The sequence below is a fragment of the Zonotrichia albicollis genome, chromosome 27, assembly GCF_047830755.1.
Source record: "Zonotrichia albicollis isolate bZonAlb1 chromosome 27, bZonAlb1.hap1, whole genome shotgun sequence".
Lineage (NCBI taxonomy): Eukaryota > Metazoa > Chordata > Aves > Passeriformes > Passerellidae > Zonotrichia > Zonotrichia albicollis.
The window spans coordinates 6,086,383-6,104,718 of NC_133845.1; the positions used below are offsets into that span (position 1 = coordinate 6,086,383).

Here is an 18,336-nt window from a genome sequence, read left to right on the forward strand (position 1 = left end):
CACTGACTCAGTCAGCTAAAAAATGTGAGTACAGTCCCAAAAAAAGCAGAGAAAAGGCATCTCTGCTTTCCAAACTGCAGCCATGCTCCATCCCTTCCTGTATTGAAGCCCATGACCAGGGGGTGTGCTGAGGAAATGCTGAGCATTTAATGCAGCACAAGCACATTGAGGTCTCCTGGTGATTTTGATGTTACACCTGAAACAAAATTCATATTTAATTCATTGTGTTAGTAACATTAATGAACACGGAGTTTCCCTGGCAGCTCCAGCTCTGCTGTTATCCCTGTGTTTGTGGGATGATTTGGGAGCCTCAGTGAGGCCACAGCTTCACCAGGGCTTCAGTCCAGCAAATGGGAGGGAAACCACAGCAAAAGCAGCTGGGGCACTAAAAACCCAACCCTAACAGCAGAAATGTGAAACTTCTCTCCATTTTGTGCTGTATTAAACCCAAATAAGGGCTTTTTCTGTCCTCTTAACTGTTTGTGACTAAAATGAGCTGAAAGGCTGATAGAGCAGCAGTTACTTTGGGCAGGGCAGAAAGCCATGCTGCAAGAGAGACACAGCAGCTCCTGCCCAAGGAGGGCATTTCAGCATTTTCTCAAAAACCCCATTAACTGCAGAAAGCCTCACGTGCTCTCACCCCCACTGAGACATTCTGAGCTTCATCCTCATCCTCCACAGCCCCTGGCAGTGGGGAGCCACCAGCTGGATGAACTCAGCTGGGCTCTGTGTATTTATTTATTCTGGGGAGTTCTGCTCCTCCCCACACAGGGGCTTTCCAAACGGTTCCTGTTTATTTTTGGAACAGGAAAGACCACGTCAAGGAATTGGTATGAGCCAGAGCTGCTTCCCAACCAGCCCCAAATGGGGATTTTTTGCTTCCATCCACATCCCAAAGCTCCAACTCCTGGAGCATAATCCCTTCTAGCACATCTGCCTCCATCTGCAGCCTGAGCCTTTATTTTTGAATTAACGTGCCGCAGGAGGGCAGGTTTGTGTGAAACCCCAACCTCTCAGCTGCAGGTGAGGATTTTGGGACTTCATTGGATGTTTAAAGCCAAGGAGCCCTGCTCCAACCCAAACTGATTCAGGCCTCCTCCTGCAGGATCAGAGGTTGAAAACTGCAATGCAAGATGTTTTCAATCGCCATCTGTATGGCAGATTACCTTTGTCAAGTGGGCAGTTTGCCTTATCTCTCTCTTTGAGTGACCACAATCACACCTCCCTGGGGAGGGGACATCTGCTGATAACAGCTATTGAATGTCACTGCATGGCTGATAAGAACTACAGCATCCCATTGGGAGATGTGAGCCCAGGGGGAGGAGCCAAGCATTCCTGCCTGGATACAATCCAAGGTTTCAAACATTCCTACCCGGATATAATCCAGAGGTTCTGAGACACCAGCACGGCTTCTGCACTGGATTCCCCAGAGGAACAGCAGCTGCCTCTTCCCCTGGATCTTCAGAGGCAGAGACTGCACCTTTCTCCAGGATCCTGCTCCAGCAGAACCAGCCCTGACACTGCAGGAGGGCTGAGCCACAATTCCAATGGCACTGCTGCCAACAGCCTGACCCACAGGGTGTCAGGTTGGGTTCTGACTCTGTCAGTGTTGTTTTGGTTTACTGCATTGATTATTTTATCCTTTTATTTTCTTCCCTATTAAAGAACTGTTATTTCCTGCTCCCATATTTTTGCCTGGGAGCCCCTTAATTTAACATTCATAGCAATTCAGAGGGGTGGGGAGGGTTTACATTCTCCATTTCAGGGGAGGCTCCTGCCTTCCTTAGCAGACTCCTGTCTTTCCAAACCAAGACATTAGAGAACCAGAACTGCCATGTCCCAAGGTGCAGGCAGAAAATCAGGCTGAATCTCAGCTCAAGAAAGCTGCTGTGCTGAAAGATCTGTGTGCCGCGCTGAGGGCAGGCTGGCTGCTTTCAGGCCAGGGGGAAGAGCAGCCCCTTTTTCTCCCTAAATTCTCTGCCTGGCTCGTTATGAGCAGAGATGCCCCTGCACCAGGATGCCCGGGCAGTGCCAGGCTCACCAGCCTGAGGGAGGGCAGCGAGCAGGGCCAAAGCAGGGATGGAAGGAGCAGGAATGTCTGCAGGGGAAACTCCTCTCCTTGATTTAAGGCCCTTGAATGACGGCCATTCCTCATGTCTCACGCTGCTCTCTGCTGGCACTTAATTACCCTCACTGGAAAAACTGCCCTCACATTTCCACCTTGACTTTGCTGACTTCAGCTTCCCTGCTGCTGGATCCTGATTTGCCTTTGGCTGCTAATTAAAAAGCCCTTCAGCCTTTGCCAGCTGCTCCTTGCATAGGTAATTAGAGAGCGTGCCCCAGCCACCTCCTCACCTTCCCTGCAGACCAGCAGCATTCCCCCAAAAAATCTGAGCAGCCTCTGGCCCATCTGCCTCCTCCTGTGGGATGGCATTGCTGGGCTGGGGACTGTGGGGGCACCCACACAAAAACCCAAACACTGCATTTACCATGCCCAAAGAGCCCCTTTGGGGTGGGATTTGTCCCATCACAGGACAGAGGTGGACACGACACAAGCAGCAGCCCCTTAACCAGCAGAGGACGAACAAGGTGAGTTGTCCTCCAGATTCCTCCCAGAGCAGCTCAGCTCCATTTAAACCTTTTTTTTGGCTAAGCCAAACCCAGGGGATCCCCTCTCTGCCGTCCCAGTCACCCTTCAATTCCAAAGCTCAGAGAGATCTGGAGTTTTCTTTGGCATTTGGCTCCTTTCATTTTAAGTTTGAAGCTGCCATGGGCTGTGTGCCCTTTCTCCTCACTCCTGGCAGCGGAGCCAAGGCTGCTCAGACTTTCCAAACATAAAGTGGGACATGGCCCAGGCCTAAATTTGTCCCAGAAAGATTGTAAGCAGCTGAAAGGACAAGCAGGAGGGGGGAAAGCAAAAAAAAAAAAAAAAAAAAAATTAGAAGAAAGGAGGGGGAAAATCCCCAAACCAACTTGCTGTTCAATAAGCCCCCATGAGTGTCAGGACTAGAGGATGATTTTTCGCTTGAAGGGGAATAGAATGGTCATTAGGTCACTCAGCAGTGTGAGAGCTCCACCACACTGCACTGACAGGGCCACCCTCACCCAGCCCATGGATCCCTGGCAGCAGCAAGGTCCCTGTGCCCACAGAGGGCACGAGTGCCACCAGCCTGGGGACACTGCGGGGTCACCCCGAGGCTGTGCTGGGGACAGACCCTGCAATGACACCACTCCCTGTGGCTCCATCAGGGTTTAGCCCTGTGGGATTGATGTTTTCCTTGGGAAAAAGGGGTAATTGGGGATTTTGGTTTTCTCTGCCTGTTCCATGACTTTTCCTGCTTTTTTCTCCAAGGCTCATTGAGCATCACCAGCCAGAGAGGAGGGGATTGAAGGCCATCACTGTTTGGTCACCTCAAACCTGCAGCTGCCCCTCTCCAGGCTGCCTGACCTGTGCCACTCCATCCTCCATCATCCCCACAGGTTTACAGGCAGCTGCTCCAACTGGCTGCAAGTTTCCTCCTTTTTTTTCCTCCCACCCTTTTTTTCCCCTTTGCTGATGAAATCAGCACTCAATAAAATCACATCAGGCCCAGATGTTTTCTCCTCGGGTCAAGATCCAAGGAGGTGAAGTCAATTAGAGCTGCAATTCATCCCAGGCACACACAGAGCCCCCAGCCCCGGAGCCAGGCACCATCCCTGGGTGGTGAGAGGATGGAATCACACCCCAGGGGATGGAATCACACCCCAGGGACTGCAAACACAACCCAGGGGACTGCAAAGATCCAAGGGAATGCAATCCCATGGGACAGCAAACACATCCCAGGGGATGCAATCACACCCCAGGGGATGGAATCACATCCCGGGACTGCAAACATATCCCAGGGGATACAATCACATCGCAGGGGATGGCAAAAACATCCCAGGGCACTGCAAATATATCCCAAGGGATGCAGTCACATCCCAGGTGACTGCAAAGATCCCAGGGCACTGCAATCACAACCCAGGGGATAGAATCACATCCCAGGGACTGTAAACACTTCCCAAGGGATGCAATCACATCCCAGGGCACTGCAAATACATCCCAGGAGATGCAAACACATCCCAGGGGATGCAATCACATCCTAGGGGACACCAAACACATTCTAGGGGATACAATCACATCCCAGGGGATGCAATCACATCCCAGGGCACTACAAATATAACCCAAGGGATGGAAATCACATCCCACGGGATGCAGTGACATCCCAGGGCACTGCAAACACTTCCCAGGGGACTGCAAACATCCAAGGGGATGCAAAAACATCCCAGGGGATGAAATCACATCCCAGGGACTGCAGAGATCCAAGGGGATGCAATCACACCCCAGATGACTGTAAACACATCCCAGGGGATGGAATCACATCCCAAGGGGCTGCAAAGATCCCAGGGGATGCAACCACATCCCATGGGATGCAATCACACCCCGTGGCTTCCCCGCGCCCTGGTTCCGCTCACACCAAAGTGCCCCCGCCCCGGAGCGCACATCTGGCTGCACAGCTGGCCCTGGCTTCAGTCTCTCACACCGTGGGGGCTCCCAAGCCCCATCACAGCCCGGGGAGCCGGCAGGGCAGGGCTGGCAGCCAGCGGCACCGCCACAACCTCCTGGGGCCGCTCCAATGAGGGAGCGCCTGACGAGGGCGAGCAGCAGCACCGGACCCAGAGCAGGCAGTGTGAGAACAGTTCAGCACGGTGTAAGGCTCATGCATGTTCCTCTTTTGGAGCTAAACTGTATGATTTTGGAATATTAATAATGAGAAAAAACATCGGGTTTAGTCTCTTTTTGCAGTGGGATGTGTCAAGGAGTAAGCCTGGCTTAATTTGGGCTCAGCCCGGGGATGTTGCCTGTGTAGAATAAGCAGTGCTTTGTTGGTGAGGCAGCGCCTGAAGTGATTTGGCACCATCCTCCTGATCCAGACCCTGGAATACCAAGCAGGGCATTGGAATAGCAAGCAGGGCCTGGATGGGCCAGGCTCACAAACAAGAGAAAAGCAAGGAGAGGAGTGTGGTCACTGCCCCCGGGTATTCACAGCCTTGGCCGAGCCTCTCAGGACACGGCACGGAGCGGCCACACAGATTTTACACGTTTTTATTAATAAAACGGCCGATGGTGCAGAATTGACCCAGAAAAGCGTTTGGCCAGGGCCCTTTGGCCACTCCTCGCCCCCTCCTCCGCTGGGATCAAACCCGTGCTGGCAGTGCCCGCGGGGCCGTGCCCAGGCCGGGCCGGGGCCGTGCCCGGCTCCCCCCGGTGCCCCAGCTCTGTCCTCGCTCCGGGCTCGCAGGGACGCGTCAGAACTCCTTAAACCTGCGGGAGAGAAACCTCCTTAAAGCTCGGGGCGGGCACAGGCGCTGGGATGGATGTGGGCACTGCGGAGATGGAAAGGGAAAACAGCTCAGCCCCAGCAGGAGAAGCAGGCACCAGCAGGAGATCCGGCCACTGTTGTGTCTCCGGCCAAAGCTGAAATGTCCCCAAAAATCCTACAGCGTTTGTGCCTCTTCTCTGCAAGAGACGCTCCCCAAAGCCCTCAGGACACTGCAGTATCGCCACAACCTGAGCCAGCTGCTTCCCCCAGCAGAAACCAGGCAGGGTTTGGTGCAGACACGAATTCTGTCACCCCTGGGACAGCTGTCACCCTAACCAGCCGCGGCAGGAGAGAGCAGAGCCTGCAGCCCTCCACCAGCACATCTGGGCTGCACTTACCGCAGCACGAGGCCCAGACTGTTGGTGTGTCACCTGCAAACACAAGACATAAGGGACGGAACGTTCGCAGGGGTCGGGGTGTGGCAGTCCCACGGCCAGGACAGGCTGTGGCCCCTCCTTTAGGGTCACACGGGGATGGTGGTGGCAATCAGAGCCGGGGCAGTGCTGATTTGGGGATTATTTATACACTTGCTGCAGTGATTGGCCTACAGGTCTGATTAGCCAGCCCTGGCTGTGTGTAATCAAGCTCAGTTGCACAGGTGGGCAAAGCCTACAAATTCAGTTGTTTGAAGTGCATTAATCAATGCCAATCGATTGGGCATCTGGGTCAGGATCTGCTAAATCAGCCAGAGATGAGGATGCACTGCCCAAACACACCTCCCTCTCCCCCCTTCCTCCCACTCCCCCACAATTGGCCACTGCAATTTGATCTTTTGATGCCCAAATCTTGATCTCGGCCCTAAATGATTGGAGCAGCGGCTATTTCTAGGCTGAGCCTGCAAAGTGAAACTCAGAATCAGAATGGATCAGGCTTGTGTTTGCATTTAATCCTCAAGCTCAAGTGAAGATACTTACACCGAGCTACTTCCCATCCATCACTGACTCTGTTAGCTGCACACTAGAGCTACAAAGACACAAGGACACCGTGTTTAACACCCCAAGTGGTTTTTTGAGGTGCAGGTGGCTAACATCCCCCGGGTGCTGCCTTGGCTGGAGGTGGAAATGCCTCAGTGGCACCGTGAGCGGGACACGGGGCCGGCGGCCTCGCGATGCCCGCGCGGAGATGCAGCAGCGACAGCAAGGGGTAACAAACATCCTTCTGCAGCAGCACTGAAACCTTGCCCGGGCACCCTGGCACCAGGGGCCACGCCGGGGGGGCAGCTACGTACCCTCTCTGCCTCGCCATGGGGCCACACCAGCCACGGGCCTCCTTCACCACCACGCGAGCCAGGAGCTGCAAGAGGAAGGGAGGGAGGAGGACGGCTGCAAGGCTGGGGCACTGCAGCTTCCAGCCTTGTAGGAGTATTCCCATCACTGGGAGATCAATCCTACAGCCCGATGGGGGCACTGCAGCTTCCAGCCTTGGCAGGAGTATTCCCATCACTGGGAGATCAATCCTACATGGGGGCACTGCATCCTCCAGCCTTGTAGGAGTATTTCCATCACTGGGAGATCAATTCTACAGCAGGATGGGGGCACTGCATCCTCCAACCTTGGCAGGAGTATTCCCATCACTGGGAGATCAATTCTGCAGCTGGATGGGGGCACTGCATCCTCCAGCCTTGGCAGGAATATTCCCATCACTGGGAGACCAATCCCACATCTGGCTGTGGACACTGCATCCTCCAGCCTTGTAGGAGTATTCCCATCACTGGGAGATCAATCCCACATCTGGCTGTGGACACTGCAACTCCAGCCTTGTAGGAGTATTCCCATCACCAGCAGAAAAAGTCCACATCTGGCTGTGGGCACTGCAATTCCAGCCTTGGCAGGAGTATTCCCATCATGGGAGATCAATTCTATAGCTGGATGGGGGCACTGCAGCCTCCAGCCTTGGCAGGAATCATCCCACCACCAACAGATCAACCCTACAGCTCTTCCCAGCAAAGTTCATATGAACTAAACCTGTGCGAGGAGGAGGTTGTTGGGAAAAGCCAAGTGAGAGCAGAGGTTTGGAGTCTGTGGGGAATAGATTTGTGAAGAATTCTCAAAGCTTGATAGAAAGTTGACACAGTCTTGTATATTTGTATGTAAATACTGAGATAAGGTGTGTTGGCTTAGGAAGGTTATGGAATAGAGATGACATTGTTGAGAGAGAGATTGAACTAGAAATAGGTTTTAATAAGTTTCAAAATATGGTTTTGTAGAAGGATTAAATATTTTAGAGAATTAGAATTGTGAAAAATGTATTATAGTAGGACTATATGAAGAAAAAGTATAGATTCGTGTTAAAAGTAATAGTAGTATGGTGTAGTAAAATTTTATAGGTTGAAAAACATTTATAAGGTATTGTAACTAGGAAAAAGGTTAGTTTGTGATGGAATGGTGTTGAGTTTTTTGTGTCTCACTATTTATTGAGACTGATAATAGAATAAAATCTTTTAAAACATTTCTCAGTTACCCCATCTCTGTAAAAGTTGAGAAAACAAATGATGCCTCATGTGAGGAAGCAATAACTCAACTATCTGTGTAAAACACCTCTAAGTTACCCCATGTCTGTAAAAGCTGGGAAAACCAAGAGCCAATAGAGGCCTTTGCAGTTTGCCCTGGATGTCTTTGGAGAACCATCGGTGCCCTCCACCAGTGAGCAGGCAGCTGAAAGGGAGCTGTGACACCCAGGGCAGAGAAAGGAGCCCTGCCAGGAGACACCTACCAGACACGCCAGGACATCAGCTGCTATCAGCATGTAAAACACGTTATTCCAGCCCGTGGGAGAGATCAGCCCTGCCAGCAGCGGCCCCAGGGCAGCACCTGCGGGGCACAGGAGCCAGGTGAGCCCTGTCCCCACCTGAGAGGGGACAGGACCCCCAGACCCCCCAGGACACACCGACAGATCCCGTGCCGTCGATGATGGCCGTGACGGTCGAGAGGGCTTTGGCATTTCCTTTGAGAGACTCGTGGGTGCCCTGTAAGGATGGAGGGATAAAACATGAGGAGCAGAAGCAGCTTTGGGGTGCTGGCTGGCATTCCCCAGTGAGGCTTTGGGGTGCTGGCTGGCATTTCCCAGTGAGCATTATGTCCCAGGCAGCAATTTCCACGTGTCAGACCCAGCCACGGATGGAAATACCAAACTCAAATGCTGCCTGCAGGCAAACCATGGATCCCCAACAGCAGGCAGAAATTCCCAGGGGATCTGCCACCAAATATTTCCACTCTGCTGGTGCTCAGAGGGAGATGCAGCAAAGCTGAAACACAGTCATGTGGCCAAGGTGAAAAAGCAACAGGAAAATGCCCTGTGTTTAAGGGAGGGTGCAGAGTGCAGCACCAGTGACAGCTCTGCCCTTCTCCAATGGGCTTTGGAGGCATTGGAAAACAAAGGTAAAGTGCAAAAATCCCTCTGGGAAAGAGGGAACAGCCTCTGGGTGTGCACAGGCACCTCTTACCAAATCTGCCGACACCGCTGTCGTGATGAGCGCGTAGGGCCCATTGACCAGAGCTCCACAGATGATCAGCATCGCTGCAGGGTACCCGGGAAGAGATCAAATCTTCAGGGGCAGGGAGCAGCAGGGCATTGCATCCATCATCCCCACCCCATGTGTGGACATTGCTGTCCCACACATCCATCTCCTGTGCATCTCCATTTCCCATGAGGATCCCACCCAGCAGGCAGTGAACTCCCATCCAACACCCTCTCCCAGATTCAGCCTGGAGCCTGGCTCAAGAGGAGGAATAAAGGCAGGTGAATCCTCAGTGCCCTCCATCACCACCTCAGTGGCAGCACCAAGCTGCACCAAGGATCCCCTTACCTACTGATACACCAATGCCATTCTGACCCACATGGTTATACAGGAACAGCTGGAAAACAGACACAAGGTGAACCAGTTATGGCTACTCCAGCTGTTTTACCAAGAGTTTTCCTTGCAGCAGCACCCTGGGAATGGGATGGAGAATGTGGGACCTGAATTACTGCTTGTGCCAAGCAGGGATGGGGGGCTGAGTGCACCCTGACCTCTGCATCCCACTGGCATGATGAAATACCTGGCAGCTGGCAAACAGAGGTGCTGCCATGATTTATGGCCAGGGAGGCTCTGCCATGTCCCACAGCTGCAGCCAGACATAATTTGCCCCAGTGGTGCTCTTGGGGCCATGGATGTGCTGCAGCCCCTCTGCTTCTCAGCACGTGCCAGCCCCTTCAGCAGGAGAGGCTCCCACCCCAGAGCCAGCCAGGACTGGATTACAGCTAATTAGCCATGTTGTGGAAGCAAAGCCAGATGAGCTCTGTGCAGGTGCCTGTAAGGATGTCCAGGCCAAGTTCCAGTGGAGCATGAGGCCGCTGGCATGGGGGATTTTGGGATGAAAATCAAAGAGGCAAAAGCTGGACGGGCTCGGTGGGACCCCCGAGGCTTTGAGCAGAGTTATGGCAGGATGGAAAAAACCTACAGGGTATTTTTAGTTGCCAAGGCCTCTGCAATCCCTCCTCAGCCCCTAGAGCTGGACATCCTCCCCAGGAACATCTGGGCACGTGAATCAATCCCAGCTCTATCCCAGCCGGGCGCGTGACCAGCTCATCCCAGAGCCCGGGAGGAGGAAGGCAGCTGTGACTCAAAGGAGCCGGAGCAGGGGAAGCCTCGTGACGGGCCTGGAGCCCGTGTGACAGCTCACCATGGGAGCAGCCACCACCAGCATCACGCAGCACGTGGTGGCTCTGCCGCCAGTGTAGTCAGAGATGAGGCCAGCCAAGATCCCCCCTGCAAGGGAGAGTCACAGGTGTCACCCACACCACCCCAAAGGCACAGATTTGCCCTGACTCAGCCCAAAATCGACGTGATGCTCTTTCATCCCTCATCTTCTGACCAGCATGCCCCCAAGGTTTAACATAATAATATCAGAGTGAAGAGCTTTGATTTATCCCTTCCATTCCTCCCTGCAGATGGTTTCTCTGCACTTTCATGGCACTCTGGTCTCTTCCATGCTTGCAAACTGCAGGAAAAGGAGAGCCTGAGCAAGCGAGACCTGAGGGAAGAGGCTGTGATGGCAATGATGGGAAGAGGCTGTGATGGTCGGCAAAACAAACGGATGCCAAAATAAAATGGAGGGGCATTTGCTGCCTGCTGGGTGCTGTGAACCACTGAATAAACCTCCTGGGGGAAAGAGATGGTGTTGCCTGTGGGGGGGACCAGTCAGGGCTGGTCAAGGCCAGGATTGTCCCTAAATCATCCCAGATCCACCCCCTCCATCCCGGGATGTTGACGAACCTAAAATACCCCCGACATCAAAGAGGGTCGACAGGTCCCCGGCTTCCTTGGCACCGAAATGAGCTGTGGGAGAGAGGAGAGGGGTGAGGAGATGCTCCCCTTGCAAGGCTCACTCCCACCTCACTGTCCCCAAAACTCACCAACGTTGACAATGTAGAGGGGCAGCCAGTACAGGAAGGTGTAGCTCACCAGCTTGGCAAAGAGCAGGCACAGGGAGAACTCCACCACGCCCTGGGAGGAGAGGAGGGGACATCAGGGGAGCCCAGCCTCCTCTGGATGGTGGGGTTTTCCTGTGTCCCTGTGGATGCCCTGGCTTTGCTCTTTCCTTCATCCCAGCACTCACAGGTATCCGGAGTGCCCCAAGGAAGCTGATGGCTTCGGGCTTCTCAGCAGGTTCCTTGGGGCTCTTGGAGTGATCCACACTGCTCTGGCCTGAGAGGCTGAGTGGGCCCTCGTTGGAGATCACTGCTTCAGGATCCTTCTCACTGGTGGTCACTCCTCCAGGATCCTCATCAGCAGCCGTCTACAATCAAGCCAAAGGCAGCACATGTGGCTCTCATGGCTGGAGGAGGCTGAAACATTGGTTCTGCTGCTGGGACATGACCCAGAGGATGCTCCCAGTGGAAGAGCAACAGCCATCCCCTGTGACAACTGAACATTGCTCCAATTCCTGCTGTTACAACCTGCTGACCCAGTTGTGTCACCCAGGCCAGGACAGGCCCCCTGGGAATCGGCGCCACTCACGTGATGCTGAGGTGGATTGCAGTCAACATCCTCAGGATCTGCAGGGAGAGAGAACACCCTGTGAGGAGAGCCTGGAGCAACCCCATCCCTCCTGCTGTCCCTCCAGCATCCCACAAGGGCTGGGAACCCCCAGGTCTGGGCTGCATCTCTGGGTGCTCTCTTCCCCAGTAAAAACCCAAAAGACTCCCCTGATATTTCCTAGAAAGACAGGCCCAGAGAAGTGACTGGTATGGGGGATGAGCCTGCCTGGACAGCCCCAAAGATGCTGAGCATCCCCATGGTGGTCAGATCCACATCCCTGCCAGCCACAGGTTGGAAATAAGCGTTTGGGATTGCCAAAAATGCTTAGAGATGGACAAGGTGGAAAATTGTATATATGATATCGGTTGTGTGCTGTGCCCCAGATGACAACACTCACACTCCACGAGGAAGAAGAAGCAGATGACGCCCATGACAGCGATGATGATGCCAGGCACAATGAAGGACAGGCCCCAGGCAGAGGAGACCCAGGCGCCGGCGATGAGCGACCCCAAGATGTTGCCAACAGAGGTGTGCGAGTTCCAGATGCCCATGATCAAACCTCTCCTGGTGGGGACACAGCCGGGTCAGTGGCACTGGGGGGGCTGCCAGGGCCAACAGGGACCAAGACTGGCACGGGACACAGAGGAGAAAACTCACTTTCCTTTGCCAAACCAGTTTCCAACGCAAGCCACGACAGCAGGCCAGCCTGTGGTCTGCACCAGCCCATTGCAGACCTGCAAGAAAGAGATGGGAGCATCACCCAGCAAGCACCGAGCACAGCCACGGAGCCCTGCACTGCTTGGGCAACTGGGCTCGAAAACAGCCACCCCTACCCAAAGCTGCTAAGAAAACACTTGGTTTGTTTGGTTTTTTCCCTGCTGGGGCAATCCTGGGGCCGTTTGCATCGCTGCCATGGCTGAACTGGGAGTGGCTGCTGTTGCCAAACCAGCTGCCCGCGCCGATCGGAGCCGGGCACGCCCGGAGGTTTCGACGCCCACACCGCGCACAGCCAGGTTTGTGGGGAGAGGAAATGCTCAGGGCTGCCCTGCTCAGAAACTGGGCCACCCCAGGCCCTGGAGGCCACTGAAAAATCTGGGATGAGGCCACGGAGGTAAAGCCTGGGCATCTGTCAGAACTCAGTGCATCCCTCTGAGTGTCCAGAGTTGCCAGGACCCTGCCAGGGGGCTCAGAGACCCTGGCACACAGCCCAGAGCACCTGCGGGTTTGATTATGACCCTGGAGCAAATTACCAGCTTTGTAGGAGGACCTGAAAGCCACAGAAGTTTAAACAGTAAAATAACAAAATGATCACAGGGTGAAAATGTAGATTTTAGGATTTTTGGTATGAGGGTTTTGGGGACAATATGGAGGAACTTGGGCGTGTTCAGCCTTTCTTCTTCTTCTTCTTGTTCTCCATCTTCTGCTGTGATGTTGGCACTTTGGGATTGGTTTAGAGTAGAAGCTCACTGTCTAACATAGGTGATGGGTATTGGGAATTAAGTGTAAATATGTTATATTTAGAATAGAAGTTCACTGTCTAACACAGGTGATAGGTACTAAAAAGTAATTGTAAATATGTTATATTTAGAGTAGAAGTGCACTGTCTAACATAGGTGATGGGTATTGGGAATTAAGTGTAAATATGTTATACGTAGTTTGTAGTATAAAAGGACAACACAGAGTGCCTGTGGCTGCCCTGCTGAGCAGATCTCGGCTGGGCAGAAAGAAAATTTTATAGATAAGAATTAATAAACAACGTCAAGACCGAAAACTGAAGAGCTCTGACTTGTTCTTCAGCCGCGCGGGCCAAAGCAGAGACATCCTGCACATCTGGGGCAGCAATAACAACCAAACCCCGAGAGGCACCATCCAGCACAACCCACCTGCACGATGATGAAGTACCAGAGCACGTGGATGTCCCAGAAGTAGCCGAGGCCGAAGAGGGAGGTGAAGAGCCCGCTCATCACCATCCCCCCTGACAGGTAATAGCGCAGGGGGAGGCGCTCCCCAAAAATGCCGCTGCAGAGAGAGGGAGAGCACAGCAGGAGCTGTCACTGCTGGGTGGTGCCAGCAATGGGCATCATCACACTGAGCCAGCTCCCGAACCCTGAGCAGATCCTTGGCTGCTTCCCTGTTAGCACGACCCCATGCCCATGGAAACAAACCAGTTCCGCAGACTGGTGCAAACTGGTGAGTGGGGAAAGGCCCTGGGTACCTGATAAACATCCCGATGGCGTAGGCCACCAGGAAGGCATTATCCAGCGCCCCAAAAAGTTCGTTGTAGTTGTCCCCATCTGGAAAACAAATATTAGGGCCACCTCAGCCTGGCCTCCATTTTGTGTCCCCTCCCCGTGGCTGCTGGCTTGGTCTGGTGCCCCATTCCCAAAAGCCTGGTCCCCATGGGAGCTTCTGGGGACATGGCCAGGTGCCATCAGCACTGGGACCTGGTCCTGTCCTGGATTTCACCACCTCCTGCTGCCCTTTGGCCCAGGGGCATGGGACAGATCTTCATCACTTAATTACCTCCGGCTGCCTAATGAGCAGCTGGCTCCCTGCCAAACCCTGGCCACGACCTGCTGTTAGGGAATGGGGGCAGCCCAACCCAGCTGCCACAAGCGTGGGGTTTTGGGGTGCCTGGGGGGACTCAGCCTTACCAAAGGGGGCCCAGTCACACCACGTGGTGCTGTTGGAGTCATTGTGGGGGTTCGGGCCCAAGGCTGAGCAGTTGAGGTGCAGCTGGCTCTGCAGGGACAGAGAGAGAGAGGGGGTGAAACCAAAGTGCTGTCAGCACCCCGTTCCCCATGTGCCCTCTCCAGGCTCCCTGCCCCACAGCAGGGGCGAGGCTGCAGCTCACCTTGACGATGCTGATGGGTTTTCGGGAGAGGTGGTAGCTGGTGTAGGAGAGGAAGGTCAGCACCAGAGTCAGGCCCCGGTAGCTGGGGGAGGAAGGAAGCAGAAAGGCCACGGGTTGTGGGACTGGGGACTCTTCTACTGGATTGGTGACCTGAACCAGCACGGCTGAGCTGGTCAGGAAGTGAGCAGACCCCCCCAAAAAAAGCCCAGGATGTGGCTTTAAAAGATCAGCTGAGTTCTGTGGGGAACATCAAGCAGTTTTTCCACCTCCTCAAGCAGTTACATCCCACCAAAACGAAGGGTGAGCAAGTGCCTTCCTGGTGTCACGAGTGGAAACTGTGCTGATTCATCATCACTCCCAGGGTTAATCAAAGATAAGCTGGAAAAAAAAGCAGGGGGCAATACCAGCTCCCCTTCCTCCACCAAAAAGCAATTTCATCTCCTTTGCTCGGATAAAATGCAGGGAAAGGGGGAATCTGAGCTCAGGAAATGGGGATGCTGCACCCATCAAAGCTAACAGATAAAGCCTGGAGAATCCCAAGTAGGATCCAGCACTCTCTGGAGCAAGATGAGTATGTCTGAAGGAGCTCTCCTGCCTTCAGGAAGGGTTTCATGGCAGCACAGAGGATGCAAGCAGTCAGGGGCAGCTGCAGCACACAGACATGTCACGGGACTGCCCCAAGTTTAGAAAGAAAACAACCTTTCCTTTGGTGGTTTTGGCCCATCCTGCTCCTCTCTGCAGTTTCACTTCTCCCTGGAGCTGCAGTAGTGACGGGTGTCCTGCAAATCCAGGGCAACTCCCCGCGCTGTGTGCCAGCTCCAAGGCTGCACCGTGGCTGAGAAACTGCTGCTGCCCACCCCAGGAATTGAATAAACCACCCAAAATCACTGCTAGGGCTGATCCAAGAGGAGCAGAGACGTCACGGTAGGGAAGGGGAAGATAAAGTTCACACACAGCGCCCCCCTGGGCCAGACACTTGGGTGTCGGGATTTTTCTTTTTACCCTTCGTGTTCTGGCAGGGAAAATTCCAGCAGATGGAAAAGAAGGAGGGGTGTCTGGCAATGGGCTTCCAAAAAATCCAAGTATTACTTGAAATTAAATGGGCAGCAGTCCCATCACCCCGTCAAAGAGAAGGCAGCAGGCAAGGTCTCTGTTTTAGCCACATCCCACTGAATTTTGAGTGTGAGGGCCTGAGACATCTGGAGGCTGGCAGGTCCTGCTGCCCACCTCGAGGTTCCCCCTCCCCAGGCCGAGTCCCTGGGCTGCAGTCGCTGTGGGCTGATCCCAGCTGGGTCCAGCGCCTGGGGATGATGCTGGGCCCTGGGGGGTGACCTCTCATCCCTGTCCCCAGCCCAGGTCTCATCCCTGCCCCGTGTCAGTCCCCACACAAGTGGTCTCCAGTCCGCTGCTGGTCCCAGGACTGGCTCCACGCTGGTGCCGATCCACTGGTCTGGGCCGGCCTCCATCCCAGCGCCAGTCCCTGTGCCCAGGGCCAGCCTCCATCCCAGTGCCAGTCCCTGTGCCCAGGGCCGGCCTCCATCCCAGCGCCAGTCCCTGTGCCCAGGGCCGGCCTCCATCCCAGCGCCAGTCCTTGTGCCCAGGGCCGGCCTCCATCCCGGTTCCACTTCCAGCGGTTGCCAGTCCTGAGTGGAATGACACCCCCTCCTCCCTAACCCAGGGCTGATCCCTGCACCCGTTCTGGTCCCCATCCTGGTGTCGGCTCCAGTGTCCAGGGCCAGTCTCTATTCCAGTGCTGGTCCACGGAAGAGTGAGCCCCGTTCCAGAGACCGTCCCTGTCCCGGTGCTGACACCCTCCCTGTCCAATGTCAGTCCCTGTCCCGGTTCATCTCCATCCTGGTGACAGTCCCTATATCCAGGGACAGTCCCGCTGCTGGTCCCTATATCCAGAAGTGGATATACCAGGGGCCAGTCCCGATCCCGGCGCTGGTCCCTATGTCCAGAGTCAGTCCCACTCCCAGTGCCAGTCCCTATATCCAGGGCCAGTTCCGCTCCCGGTCCCTATATATAGAGCCATTCCCAACTCCGGTCCCTATATCCCGAGCCAGTCCTGCTCCCGGTCCCTATATCCAGGGCCAGTCCCACTCCTGGTCCCTATACCCAGAGCTAGCCCCGATCCCGGTCCTTATATCCCGAGCCACTCCCGCTTCGGGTGCCGGTCCCTATATCCCGAGCCAGTCTCGATCCCGCACCTGGTCCCTACATCCCGAGCCAGTCCTGATCCCAGTGCCGGTCCCTATATCCAGCGCCAGTCCCTCTCCCGGTCCCTATATCCCGAGCCAGTCCCACTCCCGGTGCCGGTCCCGATATCCCGAGCCGGTCCCCATATCCCGAGCCAGTCCCGGTGCCGGTCCCTCTATCCCGAGCCAGCCCCGCTCCCGGTCCCCCGTCCCCGCTCACCGGCTGTCCCGGGGCACGGCGCGGAGCAGGCGGATCCCGGGGGCGAGCGCTGCCCTCATGGCGGGCGGCGGCGGCGGCGGCGCTCGGGCACCCCCGGCTCCTTTTCACCGCCCCCGGGGCCGCCGCTCCCGCCCCGCCGGCCCCGGTCCCGCCCCGGCCCTGCCCGGGCACGGCCCCGGTTCCTCGGCCGCGAGGGGTGAAGCGGGCCGTGCTCGCCGCCTCTGAAACAAACATCACCCTCAAAGGCGGCTGGATCGGGGGAACGGCCGCGCTGGGCCGCGGGAGGCGGCACAGCCCCGACGGGACCGAGCAGCCCGTTTCGTATCGCCCCGGGGCTCTGTGAGCTGCCCCAGATGCTCTGTTTCCAGCAGAAAAAAAACTGGATTTAACTTTTCCACTTCCATCTCAGCAGCCCCCGAACAGGCTTCCCTGCGCTGAGGGTGACTGAGCTACCCCAGACATGGTTTGGGGTTATTGCCAGCAATGTCGGGAGTCCTTCTCCCCTCCCACTCCCTGTCAAAGCGTCCCATTTATCTTACTAGGGGCAGACTGAGGATGAGGAGCAGCAACAGCTGTATTTATTCCTTTAACTGAGCCCTGAACCAGCCCACAGCCCCTTGGGGATCACTCCAGAGAGGAGGAACAGGGGTCCCCATGGCCTGAACAAGCTCCTCGGGGAACTGCTCAGGCCCTGCGGTTCCAAGGAGCTGCGTGTCCTTAGCTGCCCTAGATTTGAAATCAGCTACAAGAAGCCCTTTGCTTCCTTGCCCCCTCACGGGGCAGATCCTGCCCTTTCCAAACCCACTCCAACACCCTGAATGAGGGCCGCAGTGCTGACGCAAGCAGTTGTTAATAAACAGCATTAGCCACGACAGATCCCTCAGTGAATGATTCTCCAGGAGGAACCGAGGAGCACTCCCTGGCTCTGTGCCACCTCTGGGCCGGAGGTGGGTTTGCTTTGTGCCCAATGGGATGGGAACAGGGACAAGAAATGATCCGGCACGCTCGGCCACCCATCCTTCCTGCCGTGGTTAATATTGGAGAGGGCGCCGGCAAGGAGTAAATATTAATGACAGGGCAGGGAGTAACCTCTGCCCAGCACCACGTTACCTCAGCACGGGCTGTACTGGGAAAACCCATCTTGCTCCAGTCACTCCTGCAAAGGCCTGAACATTTTTTTACTAGAAAAATGCTCCTTCCTTTCAGGAGCAAAGTAGAGCCTATGGGAGCATGGGTCAGGTACAAAGCTGTGCGGGTGTTTCTGGAAGAGAGATCCTCACACAGAAAAGAAAGAGGGAACTGTGGGAATCTACAAAATTAGAGAGTTTTGGGAAAGCTGCAAAAGGCAAGCTCCAGAGACAGCAGAACTGTGATTAGAGCTAAGCAGCAGCTATGAGATAGGTCAGCAGAAAACTTATTTAAAATGTAGAAAAGCAAAGACAAATAGTACAATGATCTGTGTATTAACGTTTGTCTAGAATAACTCTAGAAGGCTCTGGAAGGTGATCCAAGTGGCAGGGGCTGGCAGAAGCCCTAGGAAAAGGGAAAGAAGGGAGCAGGGAAAGGTCAGAAATCCTCCCCTCAGAGATATTGAACCCTGTCACCTCATTTCCCCTCCTTTCACACTTCAAATGAGACAAACA

The 18,336-nt window shown here is 54.8% G+C and overlaps 1 protein-coding gene across 3 annotated transcripts; it reads right to left on the reverse strand.

Annotated features, from left to right (window-relative positions):
- Positions 1 to 16,858, reverse strand: SLC37A2 (solute carrier family 37 member 2). Of its 3 annotated transcripts, none has more exons than XM_074527889.1 (18): positions 16,694 to 16,858; positions 14,276 to 14,357; positions 14,076 to 14,163; positions 13,637 to 13,715; positions 13,305 to 13,440; positions 12,079 to 12,155; positions 11,819 to 11,985; positions 11,401 to 11,438; positions 11,000 to 11,179; positions 10,797 to 10,887; positions 10,657 to 10,719; positions 10,064 to 10,149; positions 9,208 to 9,256; positions 8,845 to 8,918; positions 8,289 to 8,367; positions 8,115 to 8,212; positions 6,631 to 6,695; positions 1 to 196 (listed from the first exon to the last, which is right to left on the reverse strand). In XM_074527889.1, exons 1-18 carry the CDS (start codon positions 16,750 to 16,752, stop codon positions 16 to 18), a joined length of 1,692 nt encoding a protein of 563 aa, XP_074383990.1. In that variant the 5' UTR covers positions 16,753 to 16,858; the 3' UTR covers positions 1 to 15. The 3 variants fall into 3 exon arrangements, with proteins under 3 accessions (XP_074383990.1, XP_074383991.1, XP_074383989.1); XM_074527890.1 differs by lacking the exon at positions 1 to 196 and adding an exon at positions 5,110 to 5,344; XM_074527888.1 differs by lacking the exon at positions 1 to 196 and having other exon boundaries at positions 6,268 to 6,695.
- Positions 16,859 to 18,336: the final 1,478 nt, after the last annotated feature.

What these genes read in the sequence shown, in the direction of transcription:
- SLC37A2 (XM_074527888.1), bottom strand. Translation starts at nt 16,752, where the DNA reads ATGAGGGCAGCGCTCGCCCCCGGGATCCGCCTGCTCCGCGCCGTGCCC. An exon ending in TGATGTCGGGGGTATTTTAG is followed by an intron (nt 10,150 to 10,656) that starts GTTCGTCAACAT and finishes TCTCCCTTGCAG; the next exon opens with GGGGGATCTTGGCTGGCCTC. An exon ending in CGACGGCACGGGATCTGTCG is followed by an intron (nt 8,213 to 8,288) that starts GTGTGTCCTGGG and finishes TGTGCCCCGCAG; the next exon opens with GTGCTGCCCTGGGGCCGCTG.